The following is a 27,229-nucleotide window of genomic DNA, read 5'->3' as shown; positions in this document are numbered from 1 at the left end:
CACTTTGTGCCACGATGTTTTCCTGGCTGAGGGATTTTCCCTCCCCCAGGACCTCACAGAAATGCTCAAACCTGTTCCTGGGGGTCGGAGATTGGATCACCGTTTTTTCCCCTAATGATGGTAATAGGTATGGCGCTGCAGGTTACTTTTTTGATGGAGTTAAATATAGATTTGTGATCGCGGGCCACTGAGGCAGACTCCATCTCCTCAGCAACCCGCGACCACCACCCATCCTTGCAACGCCTCACGGCTCTCCGAACCTCCGAGCGAAGGCTGCGGTAAGCCTCCTCATTCTCTGACGTGGGATTCTGTAGCCGATGACAGTGGGCCTGTCGCTTTTTTCAACCATCCTGAACACCCCCTCTGTCAGCCAGGGTCTCTGAGGAGGTCTGGACCGCGTACCCAAAGCAGCCATTGCAGCTGCATGAGTCACAGTGCTAAACCTCGCCCATTTACCCTCGACATCAGGAGGAGTGGGGGACGATGTCAATCTTATCTGCAAGCGATGATGAAATTCTCGCTTGCAACTTTCATCAGATAACTGAGACCAGGCCACTTTAGGTTGGAATGGGGTCCTGGGTGTACATCTACCACCGGAGTGGAAGAATGGCAGGCACATCTTACAGATGACTAGTCGATGGTCAGAGGGCAGATCAGCTCCACGGTAAATCCTGGTGTCAAGGACATGGTCTCGCATACACTGGTCCATCACTATGTTGTCCAGCAGATGTTCTTGCTTGGACCCGGCATGCATCCATGATGTTGTATGGATGCGCCGATGCCGGAACAGCGTGTTGGTAATTACAAGCCCATGGGCTGCACAAAAATCTAGCAGCCTTCTATCGATGTTATTGAGCTGATCTGGCCCATGCCCTCCAATCACTCCAGACCAGGTGCCAGCATCATGACCAACTCGGGCATTGAAGTCACCCAACATGATGACTATCCCGAGGTGCCACTTTAGCCAGCACCTGTGACAGGAGGTCATAGAAGGCATCTGACTCATCGGCTTTGCCTGCATCCCTCCACGGATGTTCGTCTTCGGTGGGGGCATAAGTAACCACGACCACCACTCCTCGCCTCCGGTTGATGGGAAGGCGAGCCCAAAGTAGCCTGGGGCTTACAGCTTCCCACACCTCACCGCCACGCTCCCACGCCCCCTTCATTCTTTTGTTCAAAAGAAGAGCCACACCCTGTTGTTTGGCAGTCTTCTGCCCCGGGTAAAGGACTGTCCACCCCTCATGGTGGCAGGAGCCAGAACCGGTCCACCGGACCTCCTGAATGCCAAAGAGATCCTGGCGGTACCGGTCCAGCTCCCGACAGTGAGTTTCGAACATTCCACGTGGCCATCCGTAGTGGCTTTTCGTTGTTTCTGGAGGAGCCCCGAGGGTAAGGATTCAATCTCCTGGCTCCGCCAATTGGGGTTTGGCCAGGAGACGTCATAGACGCCTGTCTCCCCGGGGCCTCCGGCACAAGCTTATTAGTTACAGACACACACACATCTACACACACACATCTACACACATACACACATACACATCTACACACATACACACACATACACACGTCTACACACATACACACACATCTACACACATATACACACATCCACACACAGATCTACACACACACATCTACACACATACACACACACATATCTACACACACACGTCTACACACACATCTACACACACACACATCTACACACATACACACACACGTCTACACACACATCTACACACACATCTACACACACACACGTCTACACACACGTCTACACACACATCTACACATACACACACATACACACACACACGTCTACACACACGTCTACACACACACACGTCTACACACACACGTCTACACACACACGTCTACACACACATCTACACACATCTACACGTACATACACACATACATACACACATACACACACACACATCTACACACATCTACACACACACATCTACACACATACACACACGTCTACACACACACGTCTACATACACATCTACACACACACACACACCTACACACATACACACACACGTCTACACACACACGTACACACACACATCTACACAGACACATCTACACAGACACATCTACACAGACACGTCTACACACACATCTACACACACACGTCTACACACACACGTCTACACACACATCTACACATACACACACATACACACACACACGTCTACACACACGTCTGCACACACGTCTACACACACACACGTCTACACACACACACGTCTACACACACACGTCTACACACACACGTCTACACACACATCTACACACATCTACACATACACATACATACACACATCTACACACACTCGCGCGCGCTCACGCACGCGCCCCCCGTGCCGCTGGGTTCGCGATTCGTCTCTCGCTGCAGCCGCGAGTCTCCGAGGCCGAACGACAGCGGAGGTAGGAATCATTACGGGCTCCCTCTTTTCCCGCCATTTACACCCCCATTTACCTCATCCTTTACCACCATCTACCTCAACATTTATCACCATCTCCCACACAATTTACCTCATTATTGACCGTTATTTTGCCACCGTTAACCTCTTAATTTACCTCAACATTTTCCAACCCACACACCTGGTATTTCACGCCGCCGCGTATCGCCGTATACGCCATCGTTTAGCGCCACCATAATTTACCACGTAACTTACCATCATTTACCATGACTATTTCCCCCCCCCCCCCCCCCCCATCAATGAACCACAATTTACTCCGCGATCTTCCTCGTAATTTACCATTTACCTCATCCTTTAATTCCATTTGCAATTTCCCCACATCATTTACCTCGTCGCCCTTTTACCCCCCCCCCCATCGTTTACCAACAAATAACCTCGTAATCTACCCCCATCATTTACCACATTCCTCTACCTTAATTAACGCGGGCATCTATCCATCGACTCGCCAACTCGCCCGGCCCTGTACGCCGTCACTTTAAGCGATAATGTACCCGCTACAATCTCAGACTTTGCATTCGATCACTTATACGATTCCTTTAACCCTTTCATTTATCCCATCGCTTTTAGCCGCTTACTCGACCCGCTGCTATATACCTCGCTCCCCTTTTTACCCCGACGGCTTATTTTTCACCATTGTTTCACCACGTAAGATAAAACACTTTTATATTTTCGCTCTTTTTTTTCTTTTTCCTGCGTGGAGAGCACACAGAATATTGTTCCGCTTATTTATTTCGGCGCTTATTTTTTGTTGTTGTTGTTTTGCCACAGAGACGCTAAAGGAGTGATTGTTGTTTTCGCGCGCAATTATTTAATCAGATTCACCGCCAATTGTTTCAGGCAAGTTCTTCTTGACGCCGCCGATGAGCCGGCGAAACGTCGAAAACCTCGTCCAGAGTTTTTTGCTCGTGGCGAATCGATGTTGCTCAAAATGATGCGCTCCCAACGAGAAAGACAGCGCGTGTATGTGTCTGTGTGTGTCTCTGATGGGATAGAATAAATAAACAAGCAAACAAACAAAAAAACTCCTTTATTTGTTTTTATTTTACGTCGACGGAAAGATGTGCGAAGGACTGTCCGCTTATTCTTTGGTTCTTTCGGTAAAGTCACGTAGAATGAGAATAAAATAATAAATTGATAAAATCAAATAACGCAATAATATTCCCACGACGTTTCGGCCACAACACAAGCGGCCTTCATCAGGTGAAGGGGACGAGACTGTCTGGAGTGACAGCGCTGGACTCCAGACAGTCTCGTCCCTTCACCTGATGAAGGCCGCTTGTGTTGTGGCCGAAACGTCGTGAGAATTTTATTGTGTTATTTTATTTTATCAATTTATTATTTTATTCTCATTCTACGTGACTTTACCGAAAGAACCAAAGAATATGAATCCTTGCAGTCACGAAAGCTTTAAATCGAGACTGTCCGCTTATTTAATCCGCTCTCTTACCAAATCCTCTATCTGACCCCTTTAGTCACCCCGATCACTCAGCCGATCCACATTAACCTGATCCACATTTACCCGCTTCTATCGTCATTCCGTCTGTGCTCTCCACTATCTTAAACGCTCAACTATTTACTCGATTGCCAGTTTCTATTTTAAACGATGCTTAATGTGCACTCATTTTTTTTCATTTTCCACATTCCCGAAGAACGCCTCCCCGCTTCGTGTTGGTCATCGGGTAGCTCTCGTACTTTCCCGTTGTAGCTTTTACCAGGTTGTTATTTAAACTAATAGTCATAAGAACGACCCGCTTGTGTTGCGATCGAAACGTCGTGATTTATTTTATTTTATACCTACGTAACTTTACCGAAAGAACCAAAGAGTATACACGTTTGTGTGTGCGCGCGTGTGTTCGCCGTGCCCGCTTTGATAGGTGCTCGCAAACAACGCAAGCTCCATCCCTATGTGTGATACATGCCACACTGCGGTTGTGTGTCTTCGGCGCTTAATGCATGAATCGGAGTGTTCAAATGTTATAATATTGATGGATTTACGTGAATTACTCTCCTATCAATCCACATGGGGCTATGCGATTCCTGTTCACGGCTAACATCAGTTCCAGTTCACAGTTAACATCAGTGGTGATTTGGTGTCTGAACCTGTCCTGGGCTCCCTTTCACCGTCAGACGCCGATAAGCGTGGTGAAGTATGGTCAAGTAACCCCCCACGACCGACACGGAATGGGGAAAGCATTCACCCAGTTGTGAATTCACAAAGGGCTGGTGTTTACAAATAAATATTTATTAATACTCTGTGTTTTTATGTATTTTAAGTGTGCAGTATTTCAAAGTGTGAATGGCAATTAGTAACCTAGTGAAACCTCGCTGAGTCTCAGGAGTTATTTCTGCTACATTGGAATGTTTGACCAATTCCATTCATGAGCGTGGATTCACATGGGGAGGAAACGGCAGAACCAAGAGGATACCCACCTCGAATGATGAGGGGGCAAAACTAAACACTGACATCTCCTGGGCACATTTCCCAGCGTCATGCCTACAACACCTGGCAAGCCCCTGAGTCTCACCCGTACTAACCAGGCTCAACACTGGTTAACATCCGAGGTCCGATGAGCTGGGGGCGTATTTAGTGTGATTTGGTCATAGATTCATGAGTCATTGCAGAAACGTTCACTTTTGCCAGATTTTTGTCATGATTTTCCTCATCACCAACGAAGCGGAATATCACCATGACGACGTGTATCAGATGTCTCGTCAACATGTAACTCATGCTCCTCGTCATTCGCTAGCCATTATGCTTATGCGTCATGCCCCGAAATCATGTTTAAATAAAATGTCAGTGTCTCCCTGAGCAAACCAGTTGGGGGTGGAAATTTCACGTTCCCATGTCAAGAGTAGAATTACGGTGGAGTGTGCAGGCGGTGCAACTGCATCGGCGGCTCATGGGCCAGAGGGGCCCAGGCCCTGGGTTATGAAGAAGTGGAATTGGAAAGGGCCCCCCCCCCCCCATTCATCCCATGTACCAGGCTCATGCCAACCACACTACGCCACTGGGTCTTTATGTGAATCTGTTGGTCTTTATGAGAGTTTATGGGTCTCCGTGCACGCCTAAAGGTCACTATGTCAGTCTGTGGGTTTCTACATGAGTCTATGGATCTCTGTGCGAGTACATGGCGGCAGTGGCATGGCTATCGAGTGTACAGGTGGTGCAATTGTACAGGGCCCCACGGGCTGGAGGGGAGAATTAGACAGGGGTCCCATTTCCTTTTTTTTCAACAGTACGCATGCCAACCATGCTACACCGCTGATAACGAAGAGTCCTTTATCTGCAGAGCAACCACGATCACTTTCCACAAAATGCAACAAAAAATGCTTTTTGTGGAGGGACGATGGGATTATAAGTTAAACCTGACCAGACATTGAACTCTAATATCAGCTGCACACACAGTCAGAGATTAAGGAAATCCGTTTAAAATTTCCCTATCCACTGATCATAGTCGTGCCCGGAAATCACACCGGTGAAAGGTGCGCTACTCCACTTCTCCAACCTGTCAGAAAATAATACGAATTACAGTGTTCTGTACTTATACACTAAAGCCTAACTAAGTTTCCAAAATGTCTATCAAAGGGGTCCTGCATTGGAATGTTTGACCAGTTACTTTTTAACGAGTGTTTTGCATGTGGGAGAGGAAGCCGGAGTACCCAGTGCAAATGTGTAAAGAGATAACACACTCAAAGATCCGCACAGATGGATTCAATAATCCATTTTTGTATACTTGTCCATACCATGGCTACCTCGCAGCTCAGCTGGTTTGGGATTTATTTCGCAAATCTGCATCATCCATCAACTTCTCTAATCCAACTTGCTGTACTGCCATCTGCTGGCCATTTCCTACTTCTCCGGGCAGATTGTGCGTGACTCGTGCGTGGTGCACCAACCATGTTTTAAATGAACTGTATCACAAGCGTAACAAATATGTGCGTTTTATATATACAATAACATTTCCAAAATGGTATTTTGTATTTCTATTCAAAGCAATGTATACATATCAGTTATTATTATATGTGGATTGTTGCATCGCAGAATCATAATGGAATGGTGATGCCTTGGGAAGCCCTTCATCCTATTGTAGATTATTCATAGTTTATAATCAAGATGATACATATAGATTTTAAACTTTCTACATGTTAGTTTGATAATCAATGTTAACTGATAGACATTTGCTTTTTATATCAACATCAAAATGGTCAACTCTCTTAAAATGTACCATATTTCCTCGGGTCCCACAGTGTACATGTTTTTCTGTGCTTTTAAGAAGAGCCATTGCCTGAAATGTCAGCCTATGTATATTTTCCTGTTATAAGACATTGCGATGATCAACGTGTTGAGTGTATAATGAACAGACATGAATTCCATTCTCAATATTTGTTATTTACATTAAATAAAAATTATGTTTTTGTCCATCAGCCGATTACCCTTACAGAGCAATGTTTTCCGGCAGCATTTGTTATTTACGCAAAGCAAACGCTGAAATTGTTTCAGATTAAAGTTCCCTGACTCTTATCAGCAGAGTCTGGCCCATGTGCCCATGCCCAGCTGTTGTGTTGCGTGCAGTTGCAGCCATGGGCAAGCACAACAGCAAGCTGGCACCCGAGGTGCTGGAGGATCTGCTCAAGAATACAGAGTTCAATGAGCAGGAGCTGAAGCAGTGGTACAAGGGCTTTCTGAAGGACTGTCCGAGCGGGCGCCTCAACCTCAATGAGTTTCAGCAGCTCTATGTCAAGGTGCATCTGCGTTATTGTAATGATTTGGAATGGCTTGTCCAGCTTGTGTTCATCACCATCAGTCATTGTCAATTCACTGCTGGATGAAGGCCTGTCCATGCTCCTACCATCCTTCATCTGCTCATAACTGATCGTCTCATGCCTACATCTCTGCGGTGGGTGTCCTTTTCGGGGGATTCACTTCTTTGGCTGCCATTCTCTTACCAGTCTCTTCCACCGGCTATCCTCCTGACTCGTGACGTGTCCTGCCCAAGCCCTTTACCGTTTCTTAATTCACAATATGATGGTTGTGATTTATGGTTGTTCCCTGATTATACGTGTAAATGTTTTGTCTCTGGCAGGTTGTGTTTCTGTAATTATTATATGAAGGTTGATTAATACATTGTCAGGAGGCTCACTTAATTAAAAAAACAAGCCCAACTTGTGTCACTTAACTCAACGTGTTCAGATGATGAGGCCGTTTAACAAAATTGCATGACATTTTCTGCGTGGAATAAGAAGCACAGCTTGTGCCATTTCAAATTAATGTGCTCTATTCAGATCCTGAGGCTGCTTAACAATGTGACTTTGAGGCTCGCTTCATTGTCTGGCTTGTCCAGATTGTTTTATTCTGGTTAAATATGTACAGTACTTGCATTCATATGCTGCGGTTGCTTATCAAATTGGTAATAGCTAGCTTGATGGACTAGTAAGACATGGTTGTATTCTTTCAATATTTATTCACGATGACTAAATGCTTAATAAATTGCCTGCTTAATGGACCTGCCAACCCAGCTTGTATTAGGATTCATTTTACGTAATGAGGTTTTTCTTCATGTATATAAAGTAGCATGAGGCTCGCGTATCGGGCTGGCATGTCCAACTTTTACCACTGATTAAATATGTATTCTGGTACTACTTTACTGATTGACATGACACTTATTTAACATGTTGGCTTAACGAGATGCTCCATCGTGTTGTCATTTTTACATTTTACAGAGTGATAAGTGCCTTGCTAATTTGAAACCAATGATGAGTTTGAGTGAATTCATGAATCACTTTGTGATTCATGAATTCCTTTACAAAGAAAATACACCTCTCTTAATGGCTGGCATAATGTATTTTAATCTCAGTGCTTTAATGTACATTATTATATTACTATAATCTCATAGTGGGCTTCGCCAACCTATCTGCTTTAACGTCACACTCCATGGCATGTAAACTACTGAAGATGACAATTGTATATTTGTAAAGCAATGACTGAGCCTACCCTATGAATACAACGAGTCTCTGGGCCGTAATTTTTGGTGGCCCAAATTTGAAATACACGTATTGCTTTTCAGATTTTTCTAATTATGAAGCTAGACTAGACTGATTACTATCGTTAGCAGGAACAGTCATGATCTGTTTACTGGTGGATGAAGGCCTCTTCTCCAAGCCACCTCTGCTTCCCGCTGTCTCACGATGCCACAATCTCCTACACATGACCTTTATTTTCACATGTTAAATTCGTGTTGCAAAAGGCACTCCAATCATAATTTAAATCCTAGTCCACCTTCAATAACTTTCGTGAGGTATTTATAACGTGACATATTTTCAAGTTGTGTCCCTCCAACAGATATTTTGTTTGTGCATCGAACTTTTCATACTTGACCTTTGTTTTCCTCATATTTATCTTGAGCTCAACCAGACTACATATGTGCACATTTTCATCTTTCTAGCCCTTCAAGACCATCATTATAATTTACATCAGTCATGATTATCACTGTATATGAGATAATATAATGCATCGCGGAAGGTGATACATTCATCGTTGTTCCTAAGTAATAATACTTTCTATCGTGCCATGACATGGCAAGGCATTACAAGGGCCTTCATTATTTTAAGCGAACGATTATTACTCATTGGTTTTTTCGGTAAAGTCACGTATGTAGAAATACAATTAAATTATATTAAAACAAAAAACTCACCACGTTTCGATCACAACGCAAGCGATCTTCATCAGGTGTCAAGAACAAATCACGGAGGTAAATACAACATAAAGATGAGAGACGAGAATTCAACAAACCTGAAAAAACATTATGTGAAGCACATCCAGTCAGGCAAACAACACAGTTAGACACTTCCTGGCGGGCCACGAATTTCAGAAGAGTGTTAAATTTCGTGGCCCGCCAGGAAGTGTCTAACTGTGTTGTTTGCCTGACTGGATGTGCTTCACATAATGTTTTTTCAGGTTTGTTGAATTCTCGTCTCTCATCTTTTTGTTGTATTTACCTCCGTGATTTGTTCTTGACACCTGATTAAGATCGCTTGCATTGTGATCGAAACGTCGTGATTGTTTTTTGTTTTAATATAATTGTATTGTATTTTTACATACGTGACTTTACCGAAAAAACCAATGAGTAATTTTATGCAGTCACGAAAGCTTTAATACTTTATGATCGAACGATTATTGTTCATTTCTCAATCCGCTTGTACTGGTGGCAGCATGTTGAGTAGGGCGGTCCAGACCTTCCCTGTCCCTGGGGAACAGACTCTAACTCTTCCTGGGGAATTCCGAGGCATTCCCAGGCCAGCCGAGCGACGTGTAGTCCCGCCAGCGTGTCCTGGGCCGGCCCTGGGGTTCTTTGCCCAGTAGCACGTGCCTTGTAGAGTTCCAGGGGGAGTCTATCGGAGGCATCCTTACCAGGTGCTCGCACCACCTCAACTGCTCCTCTCGAATTCGGAGGAGCAGCGGCTCGACTCTGATTATTGAACACTTTATTTTCACTTTTAGTTAAAAACTATTTAAATTAATTAGATTTATATCACACATTCATCTCAAGTTATTGTTTTGTTAAGTGTGATCTTATTTATTGTTTTGGTTTATAATTGTCAAGGAGACTGTTAATTACGGCTAACACCAGTGGCGAGTGATATCTGAACCAGTCCTAGATAACCCCCCTCCATATCGTCAACCTGCAATGACCAGCATAGTGAAGTATAGTAAATCAAGCCCCATTACTGAAAGGCTTAGGGAGGCCTTCATCCAGCAGTGGATATTCCATGATGTATAATGCTGGTCATTGCGGGTTGCTGAACAATGACATTAGGCTCCCTTATGTACTGGCTAGCCCAGTCTGTATTATGTAAACAATATGATGAGGCATGCTTATTCGAAAACACACCATGTATTTATCATACAGTAATTTTATTAGTCTGGCATGTCCAGCTTGTATGACTGTAATTAAATATGTATTCAAATGGTGAGTTTGTTTTCCTTAGTGGCATGAGTCTCACCACTGGTGAGACTCAGATTTGGATCAACAAAAGGGAATGTACATGGGCATGTACACAAGGTTAAATGAACATTTTGGATTCATGATGTGCTGTACCGTACCACCCATGGCACCCCTCCATGTAAGCACAGTTAGCAGGCCACGCCTCGTCAATTGTAATCTCACCCTTCTGTGTTGCGCGTCGCCCTCGAATCATTCCAGTTCTTCCCCTATGGAGATGCGTCCAAGTTCGCACAGCACGCATTCCGCACCTTCGACAAGAATGGCGACGGCACCATCGACTTCCGGGAGTTCATCTGCGCCCTCAGCATCACCTCACGTGGCAACTTCGAGCAGAAGCTCAACTGGGCCTTCAATATGTATGACCTGGACGGAGACGGGCACATCTCTCGCCGCGAGATGCTGGAGATCATCGAGGTGAGAGGGTCATTGTTATGTCGTCACTGAGGTGAGACCGACGTGGAGAGAACGTTCCTGGTCATTGTCGAAACTCCCGGTCGACCTCTTCTCAAATGGAGATCGCTGCTTCTCCACTGGTGTTGCCCCTGAAGTCTGAAACTCCCTTCTCCTGACTATCCACATGGCTCCACTCACACCTATTTGTTTGAGTCCAGGATTAAGGTGTTGTTCCTCTTTGCAGATGACTCGCAAATTCCATCGAAATGTGCCTTGTCCAATATAGAATTAATCTTTTCTCCATGCCCTTCACTCGATAGTTCATCACTTCGCCTTAACATTTAAATGTACCGCCTCATCTCAATGCGTCTTTCTTCTTGTATAGTGCCTTAAGATGCAGTTGCATTTCGATTATTTATAAATTTAAATGGTATGGAGGTGAGGTGGTTTAGTTCAGTGAGGTGAGATCAACATTGAGATATGTATCAGATCACTGAGGTGAGATGGTTTAAGTAAACTGATTGTCACAGAGAATATGAAAATTACTTTTAATACGTGGATTTGTGCATCGTCACATGCTTACTGATTATGTGTACAACACTTTCCAGCTGCAATTTATTCAGAACTTACGAGTTATTTACCCTATCCATGATATCCCTAGAATCCTCCACAGGCACCTGTAATCAAAGACCAAACGCTACAGTTTTATATTGTCAGTCTTATTTTTCTACATTTAAAATTTCAACGTGCACTTCTTGACCTTTATATCCTCTCGCCCGCCCCAAAGGCCATCTACAAGATGGTGGGCACGGTGATCATGATGAAGATGAATGAGGATGGCCTCACTCCCGAGCAGCGTGTCGACCGCATCTTCAGCAAGATGGACAAGAACAACGACGATCAGATCTCGCTCGATGAGTTCAAGGAGGCGGCTCGCAGCGACCCATCCATCGTGCTGCTTCTGCAGTGCGACATCCAGAAGTGATCCCCTCTCACTCTCTCTGCGTCTGTCTCTCTTTGTGTCTTTGCCATCGCAGGGCCAAGGGTTGGGTGGCTCAGCTCGAGAGTGGTGGAGCGAGCCCGGTGGCTCGTCGCGTGACTAGGCTTGAATTCCGGCCTGTTCAGTGTGGTGTTTGAACAGTGCACCTCTATAATCTCAGTTATCATTCAATGGACAGTGTTACGTTGATATTTTTAAAATCCTTGTTTTTTTCCCTTCTTTAAATTTTTTTTTATAGACCGAGGCTTGTTTACCTGCTGTCAGTTTTCTGTAGGGATAGGCTCGTGAAGAGGCAATTCCATTTCTCGAGGTTGGCCTTGTTATGGTACAACATGATTCGTTTTAATGGTTAGGCTTCTTAACATTTGATTTTCATGGGCTAGGCTTTTTTTCATAGGGATGTAACAATTGATTCACAGATTTATCTCAATTCATGAATTGATATCATTAACTTTTATTTGGAGCAAATTATGAGCAAGTCAATTCGGAAAATAGCACAAACAAAACTGTATAACTGAGTAAAAAAAAAAATCTGATTTCTAAGATCTCCCCCCTGAATCTCGACAATTTACCCGATAATGGTGGAGTGACGAAGGGTGGGGGATGAGGAGTGAATCTCAATAATAATTTTAGTCCTGTCAAATCAGATTGCACGTTAACAAGTACAGAAATAAGGAATCCGTTTGCAGGTTAACAAGTTCCGAGCCTTTTCGACCACGAACAAAAGCTTTAGCCGAGTGTGTGATTGGTCATTACTTACCACTGTAGTTTTTAGTGCTGCTAACAGGTGACTGAGATTGGTTGCAGATGTAGGAAGGTGCACACTGCTCTGAGTCAATGTGACCCACACTGATTGTGTCGTGCACGCTACCCGGGACACAGGAACACGCTTTGTGAGATACCCCACCGCTGTCACAGCCTCTCGCGCCTCCCTAAGTGGAGTCGCACCGTTGCGTCATGGCATCCTTGAATCAGGAGTGAACTTCTCCACATTCCAGATATGCGTTATTTTTAAGGCAGAGACTACTGACCCCACACATGCTTGTGGTAATAAAACCGGACTTGGGTACTACTGCCCTGTTCCCCCAAGTCTCACCCTAAAACCTTAATCATCACCCTAACTCTAAACCATAACTTTGAATCATAAACCCTAACCCCTGAACGCCAACTTGGAACCATAAATCCTAAAACATAACCCTACACTTTAATACCAAACGCTAACTATTAACACTCAACCCTAATCTCAAATGCCAAACCATCTCTTTATATAAACACCCAGGTCTGTCATTCTGTCATTGTGACTAACGCGGCACGGATTGGTTGAAGTGTGTCACGTGACCTGGACCAAGCAGCCAACCAACGCTTGGCAGGGCTATACAGAGGCAGCTGAAAGTCCGCATCGAACCAAACCCCCAGCAAGGCCATCTACTTAACGACGAGAGGAAATTCCCACGAAATGTCGCTTTCAATTAAGTATTCCTGATGTAAAATGATATAAGCTTTTAATGAAGAAATACAATTATCTAATTCAAATCATAATACAATTCAAAATGTTTATTTTTAGAACTTCAAAACGGAGCATCGGGTGCTTGCGTGAATGCGTCGTTCGTGTGCAATTTTTTTGGTGACATTCCTGGCCGAAGGCCGTAAATGGTTGTGAGGGGGCGCCACAGGCGCCCCCGAACAACCCCTAGTAACCTATAATACTGCACTATAATCGCTAAATAAGAACTCTAAACCCGAGCTGCAAACACTAAACTCCTAATCCTACGCGAAAATGTAATACGTGGCTTCCCTGCACATGTCATTAACTAGGAGCTAAAGCACTGGGAATTGGAAAGACAGCAAATGGGTTAGCACTTAAGGAAGCTACAGTATTGTGAATGGACGAAAATCTGCTCTATGATTGGATCAAAATCTGTGGAGACAATAGTGCTAAAGACTCGGTTTCTTTCTGCACATTTGCGGGGATAGTAGTCTCTCCCGTTTTTTAAATTAATTTTTATGTCGAGTGATCGTGATGAAACTCGTCATGAGCTTAGCCCCACAACACTTCATGGCGTGCACCTTAGCTTCCTCTAGTAGTGGCGTTGACCGTGATGGAAATTTGTGATAATTTATAGCAGAATACCGTATATGTCGATTGTGTTGTACATTTGCAGACAAAAATGTTTTGGTTGTCAGGTGTGTTTAATGGGACGATTTTTTTTAAGCAGGTACATTTTCTTATTATAATTGCGCTGTGCATTTTGAGCAAGGGTAATTTGATGCTAGAAGTCATCCAAATAGCAGAGGAATGTCATCTTTATGAATACATTTGTGGTTTTGACAACCAAAACATTAAAAACATTGCAACATCTACACGCAGCTAGTACCATAGCTTAATTGATGTTAATTGATGTTGGTTTAGTATCAAGAAGCAGTGCCATACTTATTGCTTAAACGATGTTTTTACAAGTGACATTTTTCATTGTAAGCGGAAATAAAAAGTGGTCAAACGTATTTGAACAAAAAGATTTCAGAACAATATAATTATCAAATGTAATACATGTCTTAAGTCTGTAATGAGTGTAAATATACATAATGGGCTTGACAGAGTCAAAATACACTAGTTATTAATTTAAAACAAGAATGTGAGAAAACATTCTTGACAACTGCAGTGAAAAGGGGAACTCCTAATTATGAACACAATGTTTGAAATGGTGCCCTGTTGCCAGTGCATTATGGGTACACACAGAGCTTAATTTATCACTATATTTCCAGAATGCTGCGAGGCTGGCTTGGAGTAGGGATTATTGAGGTAAGGCTATTAGTACAATACATACTTATCCATAATCTAAATTATTGTATCCTATAGTCTTAGGATTCCTGAGCAGGATTGGTGGTGCACGCATGTAATCCAGCACTATGGACGCAAGGGTTGGTTGATCACACAGATGTTGTGAAACTGCCTTCCCGTGGGCGTACACGTGCCATATTCTGCCTTTCCATGAGAAGGCGGTACAGAAAATGTGGACTCCACCTGTTCCATCTCTATGGAATAGAATGTTGTCCCCTTGCACGCATGGGTTTTCTCCTCGTGCTTCGGTTTCCTCTCACATGTTAACACCTTATTTATATAGACGACTGCATAGCTAGGGCAATTGTTTGTAGCGCCGGTTCATTGCGTGGCTGCCTTGCTTCTTGTCTGTGGTGGCTCGCCCTTCTGAGACATTATCTCACTTGGAACGTGGGCGAATACTGTGCGGCACGTTACGAGTTGAAATGATTATAATCAAAGTAATACAACTTTTTGTGATTTTTTTATGCCCAGAGAAGCATTCTGGACTGTTCCAGCTTAAATTAAGCACTGGGTGCACGTCTACCCCTCTGGTTGATGGCAAAATTTGCCACAAAGTCACAGAATTACAATCACCATAATCCTACACATGTACATGGGCAGCTGTATAAATCACTTTTAAGTTATTATTTCTCTGATTTTACACCACTGTAAATGACAGAGAAATTGCAGTTTATAGTCTTGTGTGCAACTAGCAATCAAAAAACTCATTGGACGTCATGTTGTTTTCCTTCATTGATGAGTGTGCCTTGGCCTCGCATCAAGGCATGAGGGTTTGTCTTCGTGTCACATTCAAGGCATCATGGCCTTAATCTTGAGGCCCAACATGAAGGCATCAAGCCTTGGTTCGTCGATTTTATCAAGGCAGCATGTCGGCTATGGTCATTGATAGTAATAATTGTTACGTGACACCGATAGGAACTGGACTGCCTTATTTTGATTCTAAAAAGTCTCATTGAGCATGAAGACTATTTCATGATGTTCCTGCATTGAGATATTTGACCAGTTGCATTAAATACCATTTGGCTTCATGTGGGAGGAAATGGCAGTACCTGTAAAATTAAAAATCCACGCGTACAAGTGGGTGACACCCAAAGCTCTCCAGAGATAGATTCATGTCACTGGCTATGCTGTCATCGCTTGCTCATCTTGGGGTGCATCGGCTTGGGGAGTTTCACAAATCTACGTGTGATCCGCCAATCCTCGCCTCTAAAAATAGTGGAACACACCACCAAACCCGGTTATAAACACTGACAACTATTTATCTTGGTGGTGCACGCATATTTCTGCGTACGAAAGTTTTTTTTGACAAATGGTTGCGTACCTTTATGTCTATGCTGGTGTAGACATTAACAGGAACAGATAATTCCCCAAGTAGTGTGTAACTAGTCATGTCTGTTAGTGCAATAACAATAATGATGATGTTGGTGTAAGTGATGATAATTATTTAAGTGCTATTGTTAAAGTGGTGATGATTCAGGCATTGATAATCAAGGTGATGATGGTTTATTCAATGATAATGGCGAAGGTGGTTCTAAAGGTGATGGCTAAGGTGGTTGTTAGTATGGTGGAGATGGCTGAAGAGGTGATCATAGTTAAGGTAGCGATGGCTACAGGGATGGTGATTGATACGAATAATCATATGAATATGATTATTGATACGACGGTGTAAAACGTGGTGGTTATGGTTAACGTGGTGGTTAACGTGCCGGTGATGGTTAAGATGGATCAATCAAGGTAAAAGTGGTGAGGATGTTGGTTCTCATTTACTGCTTTCAGTGCGGTTGTTTAATGGAAAATGTCCGTGTCATTTTGACGTAAACATCGCAATTGCTGCATTCCTTTTATTTCCCGTTAATAAATTACACTTGGAAACAATATTTTTTTTAGTTATTATATTCGCACAAGGTAATCAGCAGGTTTTTTTGAAAAGTGTAGCTTTTATAGAATATATTTGTAAATGTATATGAAAATACCCAATATACTATGTAACACGATTTTTGTTCCTGGCTAGTAAGTGTTATTTCCTAATTGATTATGCCTCAAAAGTATAGAAAATGGCTATTCCCCCCAAACTTTGCTTTTGTGACCAGGACTTTATGTGAAGGAATGACACTCATGCACACGTTTTCTCATTGAAAATAGGTCAATTTCAAAATATCATTGTCGTGGTCACAAAAGCAAAGTTTGTGGGGAATAATAGCAATTTTCTGTACGTTTGAGGCATAAACAATTAGGAAATAACACTTACTACCCAGGAACAAAATAGTTTTCCTGGTTACACAGTGAATTATCAACCATCGCCATCCATCACGGCCATGCAATGTGAAAGAATTCAGCTCATGCGGTGTTGAGCAAAGATGAACCAAAGGTAATGCAGCCAGTCATACAGCAGATAACACACGCTCCAGAAACTCAGCACTCAGAACTCCCCACTGCTCTCTCTTCCTTTATCCCCCGATCTGCCTTCATTGTTAGTCAGTCAATCATTGCCCAGGGCTTTGCCCAAAGGAGGCGTTTGACTTGGGGGGGGGGGGGTTCGCTTTGTCCCTTACCTTCGGAATCGCGGGTGCATATAATTGATTTTTAATCTTAATTGTAAACTACTGAAAATACATTAATTAATGTAACCAGTTTGAGGGCCATTTCTGCCCGTGCCCCTCCCCAAAATTCACTCATGACTTTTCCCCAGATAATGGCTAACTGGCAAGACGCTTCCAAGTCTCCTACACTATCTCTTGATGATTAACAACCTGCATGTCTCCTACAAATGTAACAATCAATTTAGTCCCTGCACATGATCTTATTTAATCGCTCCGTCTCCCGTAGTGTCTGCGTGTATGTTTGGAGTAGTGGGAGAAATGTAACGCGCATTGCACTACGAATTGGGTTCGATTCACGGCTAACATTTGGGGCCAGTGATATCAGAATTCGGGCCTTTCCTGCGGTCGACGAGACCTTAAATTAGTATCTGGAGTGATGCGTGAATAACTGAACATCAGCATTCGGGAGACAAATGTGACCGGGTGTGGTTTAGACCACACCAGTCGCCAACAGCACTTGCAGCAACAGTCCTGCGTATGGCTACATAGGGGAACTGTCTTTGTACGCCTTGCAGTGTGGTACACGCAGACAAGATCTGCCTATAACCAAATAATCCGGAATGTTAACGTTGAAGAATTACCAAAGCATCTTGAAACCACAACAATGATTATGGCGTATAAGTTCTTATGGCTTTCTGCAGGTACATTTGTAGAATTTGTGGGGGCACGTTGGGCTGAGTGTAGGCGTCACGTAGAGGACAAGGGACCACGCTCATAGAAATAAGGAGAAGGGGGTGCTAGGCGGGATGAGGTAGATTGGGGGAAAACCCCCATTGACGGGAAAGAGGAAATGTCAGCGAGGGGGAGAAAAAGGAGCTACGGGAGATGAGGTCTCGCCGAAAGGATCCGTGTTCGTGCCCTACACGTGTTGGTGTTGCTTGGAACAATAAAGTTCCCTTACTAGGACGACTCGTGTAGTGGACTGCCTTTCATCTGGTGGAAACGTTGGTAGGATTTTTGTTCCACCATGCCGTGCTCCGGCCCAAGAAGAACCTGCCGGAGGGAAATCGAGGAGACGAGCGAGGGGGATGGTCCGGCCAGACGGGCCAGCCCCACTGCTTCATCGGGCGAAAGCTGTTTGCAGTTCCTTGGGGAAAAACAATAATCCAGCAGTGGAGTAAAAACTGAGGGCTGTAAAATAAAGTTGTCAGCTTCAGGCCGAGGTAGCGGTGCCCCCTAGAGACGAGAACCCGCCAGCCCCGCTGTGCGTGAGCGACACGCGGGGAAGACAGCGCTCCCCCTGCCGACGGAAAGAGGCAAAAGCCGGCAACAAAAGCCTACAACACCTGGTATTCCCAGGCGGTCTCCCATCCAAGTACTAACCAGGCTCGACCCTGCTTAGCTTCCGAGATCGGACGAGATCGGGCGTATTCAGGGTGATATGGTCGTAGGCGAGAGCTCAGTGAAGATTTAGTCAATTCATCTCTAATGCATTTGCCTTTCACCTTTGAACTTATTTAACTTTCCCATCGTGTGAAGACACCACCTGCAGTCATCCTCGCATTCACGGTGGAGTACAACTCGAGACGTCTCGGTGCAAAGCCAAGTGGTCTCATCTCTGGAGCAGCAGCAGCCTCCAAGTTAAGCATCTATCTCAGAAGAAGAGTTGTGATCATATTTATATACAGTATTTGTGTGTATTTAAACCATGACGTACACACTTTGTTTATCCACTGATGGATGAAGACCTACAATACGCCATATTTGTCCTGTCCTGGGGGTTGATTGAGCATACTTCACCACGCTGGTCGACGATGCGGGTTGGTGGTGGGGGTGGAGAGAGGCTGACCTGGTTCGGATATCACTCGACACCACCGATGATGTTAGCCGTGCCCGGGATTCTAACTCAGCTCAGCAGCTTCACTGCACCGTGACGCTTAGAGCCACGGCACCCTAAGGGCTGTGGTCTTGACAGTGGCAGAAGTGAGCTCTGGGGTCGCGATCTGTAGCTGGCGGTGAACACGAGTTTCATGGGAAACGCTCATTCGCTGTGAACATTAAAAAGAGCTGGTAAGGTTAGAGATGAATAAACTGAATCTTCACTGAGCTGTTGCCTACGACCATATCACCCTGAATACGCCCGATCTCGTCCGATCTCGGAAGCGAAGCAGGGTCGAGCCTGGTTAGTACTTGGATGGGAGACCGCCTGGGAATACCAGGTGTTGTAGGCTTTTGTTGCCGGCTTTTGCCTCTTTCCGTCGGCAGGGGGAGCGCTGTCTTCCCCGCGTGTCGCTCACGCACAGCGGGGCTGGCGGATTCTCGTCTCTAGGGGGCACCGCTACCTCGGCCTCGAGCTGCACCGACTACGCGCCTGGTCATTCCGTGTCGTGCATTGTAGACTTTTGTGCTCCACTGGGACCCACAGCGAACAGAGGGGCCCTCGCATATGAACGTCCCACAGTTCAACGAAGTAGCTTATTATCATGTGGACATTTCTAGCAGCCAATTATTTTTCTTGGGTGTTTTGGTAAAGTCAAGTAGATAGGTTAAAAGAACATAACAAAAAATTACATCTTTAATTTGATCCTATCTACGTGACTTTACTGAAAGACCCAAGAATATGAATTCCTGCAGTCACGAAAGCTTTAAGTCCAGATTCAGCCAATTATTCAAAAGAAGCTCTTTTCCCATTGAGTAAAGCCCATTGAGCTAAGTTGCTCTTTTGCAAGGGCGACTCAGCCGGCAGACATCGCAGCATTCCAGAATAAAAAAAAACTTTAAGTAGAAATTATGTTTAAAATGGCATTCACACTTAAACTTTCGTGATTGTATTCACAGAGTCAGTTTTAACGAGGAAAGAGGTGGCAGCATGGAGATGCTGAGACATGAATAAACTAGTTGGTTCCACAAACACTTTGCGGCAGCTACCTTAAATGTTTTTATCCAAATTGACACTGACACTGAACGGCAAAAATGGGGAAAACAAAAAATAATTAATTCCTAGACTTGGAAATAATTAGAATGAAGCCACGACTAAAATATTAAAAGTGTGTGTTTACTTGTTTTTGAGTATTTGGCTGCCAGAAACTTCCACAGCCACTTTGTTGAGCTATCATTTGTGGCCAGGACGCTTCTAAAGAAGCGCTATACAGCTTAGTGAGCCTTACCTGGTAAAATAGAAATAGTAACGTTCAGCGCAAAATTCACTGTCTTGAAGAGAGCAAATGATCATTTGATGGCAGGATCACCTGAAATGGGGATGGTTTAGGGTGGGGGGGGGGGCTTCATCCAGCAGTGGATTGACCATGGCTGATGAAGATGACGATTAAGTCACGAGAAAAGTTTGATGGCTTGTTTTGTGCATTCCTTTGAAGAGCAAGTTGGGACCATCAACTCACACTGGAGAGCACTTGTAATTTATGGGCGATTGAAACCCAGATTCCAACCGTGGGTCACCGACAGCCATTATAAACCTTCATCCCCTCCCAAGGTAACCAGAGATAAAGATTTCAAGAAATGTTTATTTCTAAATTTTACATGTCCCATTGTTTCCTATTTAATTTGCTTAAAACAATGATCGGCAATGAAAACAATCGGAACCCCAATACCAATGATGAGGAGGTCCCAGTGCCGGATTTAGAATCTTGGTACTCTACCACACGAGTCAGTGTAGGGTTGACGATCTGAGTTCTATTTCTGGCTTTCAGCTATAACATTGCCTTACAGCTGCCTGATTGAACGTACACAGCCCTCTGTCAATGCACTTCTGGATGAGGGCCTCCACATGCCGAGTGGGTAATGGGGCTTATTTGGCCGCGCGTTCACGCTGGTCTCTGGGGGATCGTGAGGGCGGGAATCTCTGTACAAAGAAGTGGGGTGCAACAAGTGGGTTTTGTTCACTGCCCACTGAAGAGGGGATAGTGGGAAATTAGAGTTGGCGTCTTGCACTTATTTACACCATGGGACCTGATGAGAATAACACGTTAAAACTCCTCATTTTGATGACCCATCTTTTTTAAATTGGCATAAGAACAGTTGAACTGTTAGTGGTGATTGAGTCACACATCCTTTAATGGATAAAAAATTACGTCTTCTAAATCGTTCTAATTTATATTGAAAGTAAAGTAATGAAATTATCTTGACACAACGCATTATATGAGAATGCTTTCATGTCAGCACCAGCGATAATCCACTTAGCAGCGCGAAATCCACAAAATAAAAGAATTTTGTTCCACATCCCATCAGCCAGGCTACCTGAGTGAATCGTTTCATTAGCAATGGTTGACCACATGAACAAATTCTGGGCTGGTTTTGACAATCGGTGTCTCACAAACAGAGTGAGTGAACGCATGTGAACTGCGTGACGTTGATATCGGAGGCCCCCTCTGTTAGCTGTGGGTCCGAGTGGAGCACAAAAGTCTACAATGCACGACACGGAATGACCAGGCGCGTAGTCGGTGCAGCTCGAGGCCGAGGTAGCGGTGCCCCCTAGAGACGAGAACCCGCCAGCCCCGCTGTGCGTGAGCGACACGCGGGGAAGACAGCGCTCCCCCTGCCGACGGAAAGAGGCAAAAGCCGGCAACAAAAGCCTACAACACCTGGTATTCCCAGGCGGTCTCCCATCCAAGTACTAACCAGGCTCGACCCTGCTTAGCTTCCGAGATCGGACGAGATCGGGCGTATTCAGGGTGATATGGTCGTAGGCGAGAGCTCAGTGAAGATTTAGTCAATTCATCTCTAATGCATTTGCCTTTCACCTTTGAACTTATTTAACTTTCCCATCGTGTGAAGACACCACCTGCAGTCATCCTCGCATTCACGGTGGAGTTCAACTCAAGGCGTCTCGGTGCAAAGCCAAGTGGTCTCATCTCTGGAGCAGCATCAGCAGCAGCCTCCAAGTTGAGCATCTATCTCAGAAGAAGAGTTGTCATCATATTCATATACAGTATTTGTGTGTATTTAAACCATGACGTACACACTTTGTTTATCCACTGATGGATGAAGACCTACAACACGCTATGTCTGTCCTGTCCTGGGGGTTGATTGAGCATACTTCACCACGCTGGTCGACGGTGCGGGTTGGTGGTGAAGTGGTGGGGGTGGAGAGAGGCTGACCTGGTTCGGATATCACTCGACACCACCGATGATGTTAGCCGTGCCCGGGATTCTAACTCAGCTCAGCAGCTTCACTGCACCGTGACGCTTAGAGCCACGGCACCCTAAGGGCTGTGGTCTTGACAGTGGCAGCAGTGAGCTCTGGGGTCGCGATCTGTAGCTGGCGGTGAACACGAGTTTCATGAGAAAAGCTCATTCGCTGTGAACATTAAAAAGAGCTGTTAAGGTTAGAGATGAACTTACTAAATCATCACTGAGCTCTTGCCTACGACCATATCACCCTGAATACGCCCGATCTCGTCCGATCTCGGAAGCTAAGCAGGGTCGAGCCTGGTTAGTACTTGGATGGGAGACCGCCTGGGAATACCAGGTGTTGTAGGCTTTTGTTGTCGGCTTTTGCCTCTTTCCGTCGGCAGGGGGAGCGCTGTCTTCCCCGCGTGTCGCTCACGCACAGCGGGGCTGGCGGGTTCTCGTCTCTAGGGGGCACCGCTATCTCGGCCTCGAGCTGCACCGACTACGCGCCTGGTCATTCCGTGTCGTGCATTGTAGACTTTTGTGCTCCACTGGGACCCACAGCGAACAGAGGGGCCCTCGCATATGAACGTGCCACAGTTCAACGAAGTAGCTTATTATCATGTGGACATTTCTAGCAGCCAATTATTATTCTTGGGTGCTTTGGTAAAGTCAAGTAGATAGGTTAAAAGAACATAACAAAAAATTACATCGTTAATTTGATCCTATCTACGTGACTTTACTGAAAGACCCAAGAATATGAATTCCTGCAGGCACGAAAGCTTTAAGTCCAGATTCAGCCAATTATTCAAAAGAAGCTCATTTCCCATCGAGTAAAGCCCATTGAGCTAAGTTGCTCTTTTGCAATAACACGTTAAAACACCTCATTTTGATGACCCATCTTTTTAAAATTGGCATAAGAACAGTTGAACTGTTAGTGCTGATTGAGTCACACATCCTTTAATGGCTAAAAAATTACGTCTTCTAAATCGTTCTAATTTATATTGAAAGTAAAGTAATGAAATTATCTTGGCACAACGCATTATATAAGAATGCTTTCATGTCGGCACCAGCGATAATCCTCTTAGCAGCGCGAAATCCACAAAAAAATAATTTTGTTCCACATCCCATCAGCCAGGCTACCTGAGTGAATCGTTTCATTAGCAATGGTTGACCACATGAACAAATTCTGGGCTGGTTTTTGACAATCGGTGTCTCACAAACAGAGTGAGTGAACGCTGGTGAACTGCGTGACGTTGATATCGGAGGCCCCCTCTGTTAGCTGTGGGTCCGAGTGGAGCACAAAAGTCTACAATGCACGACACGGAATGACCAGGCGCGTAGTCGGTGCAGCTCGAAGCCGAGGTAGCGGTGCCCCCTAGAGACGAGAACCCGCCAGCCCCGCTGTGCGTGAGCGACACGCGGGGAAGACAGCGCTCCCCCTGCCGACGGAAAGAGGCAAAAGGTGGCAACAAAAGCCTACAACACCTGGTATTCCCAGGCGGTCTCCCATCCAAGTACTAACCAGGCTCGACCCTGCTTAGCTTCCGAGATCGGACGAGATCGGGCGTATTCAGGGTGATATGGTCGTAGGCGAAAACTCAGTGAAGATTTAGTACATTCATCTCTAATGTATTTGCCTTTCACCTTTGCACTTATTTAACTTTCCCATCGTGTGAAGACACCGCCTGCAGTCATCCTCGCATTCACGGTGGAGTTCAACTCGAGACGTCTCGGTGCAAAGCCAAGTGGTCTCATCTCTGGAGCAGCAGCAGCAGCAGCCTCCAAGTTAAGCATCTATCTCAGAAGAAGAGTTGTGATCATATTTATATACAGTATTTGTGTGTATTTAAACCATGACGTACACACTTTGTTTATCCACTGATGGATGAAGCCCAACAACACGCCATTTCTGTCCTGTCCTGGGGGTTGATTGAGCATACTTCACCACGCTGGTCAACGGTGCGGGTTGGTGGTGAAGTGGTGGAGAGAGTCTGACCTGGTTCGGATATCACTCGACACCACCGATGATGTTAGCCGTGCCCGGGATTCTAACTGAGCTCAGCAGCTTCACTGCACCGTGACGCTTAGAGCCACGGCACCCTAAGGGCTGTGGTCTTGACAGTGGCAGAAGTGAGCTCTGGGGTCGCGATCTGTAGCTGGCGGTGAACACGAGTTTCATGGGAAACGCTCTTTCGCTATAAAAACATCAGCGGAAGCTGATAACGTTAGAGATGAATTTACTAAATCATGACTAAGCTCTCGCCTACGACCATATCACCCTGAATACGCCCGATCTCGTCCGATCTCGGAAGCTAAGCAGGGTCGAGCCTGGTTAGTACTTGGATGGGAGACCGCCTGGGAATACCAGGTGTTGTAGGCTTTTGTTGCCGGCTTTTGCCTCTTTCCGTCGGCAGGGGGAGCGCTGTCTTCCCCGCGTGTCGCTCACGCACAGCGGGGCTGGCGGGTTCTCGTGCCTAGAGGGCACTGTGTAAACCCACCGCGTTCTAAGAATAGATTGTACCCTTTCTGGCAATAAAAGAGGTGTTAAGATGTTTAAACACCAAACAGACACCCTTTGCAATGAATCATGTCTGCATTAACCACACGTACTCGTGGTGAACATTCAAACAGAAACACGCTCTGGTAATAGACGCATTGTCTTTTATATTGATTGGTGTACACCAGAGACAGTCTCCTTTAAGGCCTCGTCTCACCAGTGTCAGACCAGAAAAGGCGAACAGCACAAGGACCATGCCACTATCAGTGCATTTATCGCTCGTGGTGAGCAGCTACAACATGGGGCATTTCTTGCCAGTATCAAAGAATAAAAATAGGGTTTACCCTTTCTGGCAATAAAACTTGTGTTAAGATGCTCAAACAACAAACAGAAACCTTTTTGCAAGGAATCATGGTTTCAATCAGTGTCAAAGACAATGCACATAATTACCAGAGTGTGTTTTTTTTTTGCATGTTCAGCACGAGTATGTGTGGTTATCATGCAAGCGTCTCACATCCAGATTTAGGCCATCGGACTACAGCTAAGGTCGTGGAGTGAGGTCCTTCTGTAAATGAGAAACCAATCAGGGAATCTGATTCTTCGGTAACGTATAAGGCGCAGCCGGCCACTTAATTCCCAGGTGTCAATCAAGTTACAGGGGATTGTGGTGCCATGGCCTCGAAGCGACCCTCCCCCTCCACCCCTCTTGGCCCCCACACTGAATACACACACACACAGCGCACATAGTAGTGTCCTGGCGTGGGATTGCTTGGCACAACAGGTTTTATAATCCGAAGGGTCCCTATGCGGAAAGTCCCACAGGTTTCCCGGTGTCAGGGCATTGGCAGGCCCTCGCAGGACAATTTACACCGCGGTGCCCCTGAATTGGCTTCATTGTGTATTGGCGCAATAAGTAATACATAAAAAAAACTTTTTTTTTTTAAACACGCTTTAATGAAATGTACCCTACTAGTAATGGAAGAACTCCACGACTCCAGGAAGTGGCCCAGAAGCTTGCCACAAAGTAAGAGACCCGTGGTGATTTACAGCCAACGTCAGTTGAGCAGTGGACAATTAGACCCAAGCCGAAACTTAACATATAAAAAATGTTGTTTAAAACATTGTTTTTATTTTTGTAATGATAGAATATAGTATTGTCATCTGTATGACATAAGTATACCAAGTTTGCAGTCGATACCACATTGGGAAGTGGGTTAAAATTGAGTTACAAGATTTGAGGATTCAACGACAACAACAGTGAGTTAATAGAAAGCGTGTAAATAAACAACAATAATAAAAAGTTGAGCGTGGACAATTAGACGCCTTTTGGCGTATTCTGGTCCAACACCAGTGGAGACTAAGGGCTCTAAGAAAAGCCGTCTCGGGTGTGGACCAATCAAATTCAAGGACAGTGCCAATATCATCAGAGTTGTCTCTTTTTGTTTGCATTTTTGACTGCTTGTGTTGTGGTTATTGCAAACATGATGCCTTGAATAAAGGTGTCAGTTTTTTTGTGCCAGTTAAAAGGGCAAAACCTATTACTACAATAATAAAAAAAAAGGTTTACCGGGCCAGCCGCGACGAGTCATTCACAACGTCGGGAGAAGCCGGGGCAGAAAAAGCGAGAGAGGCAGGCGATGAGGTCAGGGGAACGCAGCGCCACGACCTCCCCCCCCCCCGACCCCCGCACGTCGGGTGTGTATTGCTCCGTGGAGTTTTGATCTGGATTAACAGGGGTGAGTACTGCATTCCGGAAGGGCTGACAATGGATCGCGGGAGCACTGGCCGCGGCGATCCATGCAAGGGCAAAAACCCGAGGGAGTCACCACAGGTAGGCGCATGATTGGCCGCGCGGTTGTTTTTTTGTTTAAGTCAGGGGCATAATGTTGAAGAGTTCATCTTCATCAACATCTTGGCCGTCAAGAGCCCCCCTCTCCTGCCCTGCCCTTCCTGCCTTCTTCAAGCCGCTCGCAGCGTCCTTGTGACACCGCGAGTCCAGCTCCGAGGTCCAGGGTAGTGGGACGCTTGGGTGAGTGGCAGCGTAGGCGGCAGCAGCAGCAGCAGCAGGCTCGGCTTTCCTCGCTTGATTCTCGCCCCGGTAGTGCCCATTGGGCAGCTTTAAAGCAGGGGTGGGAAACCTTTTATTATTCTGTCAAGGGCGGGGGGGGGGTGCGGGGGGGGAGGGGGTGCGGGGGGGGGGAGTGCGGGGGGGAGGGGGTGCGGGGGGGAGGGAGTGCGGGGGGGAGGGAGTGCGGGGGGGTGCGGGGGGGGGGGTGCGGGGGGGAGGGGAGTGCGGGGGGGGTGCGGGGGAGAGTGCGGGGAGGGGTG

The 27,229-nt window shown here is 45.4% G+C and overlaps 1 protein-coding gene and 6 non-coding genes across 8 annotated transcripts; 4 read left to right on the top strand and 3 right to left on the bottom strand.

Annotated features, from left to right (window-relative positions):
• The first annotated feature begins 2,281 nt into the window (after window positions 1-2,281).
• On the top strand, window positions 2,282-16,609 carry LOC116951348 (visinin-like protein 1). 2 transcript variants are annotated; one of them, XM_032969877.2, is made up of 4 exons: window positions 2,282-2,440; window positions 7,070-7,239; window positions 10,698-10,913; window positions 11,680-16,609. In XM_032969877.2, exons 2-4 carry the CDS (start codon window positions 7,078-7,080, stop codon window positions 11,875-11,877), a joined length of 576 nt encoding a protein of 191 aa, XP_032825768.1. In that variant the 5' UTR covers window positions 2,282-2,440; window positions 7,070-7,077; the 3' UTR covers window positions 11,878-16,609. The 2 variants fall into 2 exon arrangements, with proteins under 2 accessions (XP_032825768.1, XP_032825769.1); XM_032969878.2 differs by having other exon boundaries at window positions 2,299-2,440; window positions 7,052-7,239.
• Window positions 16,610-18,608: 1,999 nt separating this feature from the next.
• Window positions 18,609-18,727, bottom strand: LOC116951738 (5S ribosomal RNA). Its single transcript, XR_004404307.1, has one exon. It is a non-coding gene; the product is annotated as a 5S ribosomal RNA (ribosomal RNA).
• Window positions 18,728-19,386: 659 nt separating this feature from the next.
• On the top strand, window positions 19,387-19,505 carry LOC116951737 (5S ribosomal RNA). Its single transcript, XR_004404306.2, has one exon. It is a non-coding gene; the product is annotated as a 5S ribosomal RNA (ribosomal RNA).
• A 2,355-nt stretch (window positions 19,506-21,860) lies between these two features.
• LOC116951716 (5S ribosomal RNA) lies at window positions 21,861-21,979 on the bottom strand. Its single transcript, XR_004404289.2, has one exon. It is a non-coding gene; the product is annotated as a 5S ribosomal RNA (ribosomal RNA).
• A 673-nt stretch (window positions 21,980-22,652) lies between these two features.
• Window positions 22,653-22,771, top strand: LOC116951732 (5S ribosomal RNA). The gene has a single exon (XR_004404302.1). It is a non-coding gene; the product is annotated as a 5S ribosomal RNA (ribosomal RNA).
• Window positions 22,772-23,877: 1,106 nt separating this feature from the next.
• LOC116951731 (5S ribosomal RNA) lies at window positions 23,878-23,996 on the bottom strand. The gene has a single exon (XR_004404301.1). It is a non-coding gene; the product is annotated as a 5S ribosomal RNA (ribosomal RNA).
• A 669-nt stretch (window positions 23,997-24,665) lies between these two features.
• Window positions 24,666-24,784, top strand: LOC116951769 (5S ribosomal RNA). Its single transcript, XR_004404338.2, has one exon. It is a non-coding gene; the product is annotated as a 5S ribosomal RNA (ribosomal RNA).
• Window positions 24,785-27,229: the final 2,445 nt, after the last annotated feature.

This window comes from Petromyzon marinus, chromosome 43, assembly GCF_048934315.1.
Source record: "Petromyzon marinus isolate PM22_M1 ecotype Great Lakes invasive population chromosome 43, UKy_Petmar_22M1.pri1.0, whole genome shotgun sequence".
In the NCBI taxonomy this organism is placed as follows: Eukaryota; Metazoa; Chordata; class Hyperoartia; order Petromyzontiformes; family Petromyzontidae; genus Petromyzon; species Petromyzon marinus.
The sequence above is the reverse complement of the archived record's forward strand: the minus strand, read 5'-3'. Positions and strand labels throughout refer to the sequence as shown.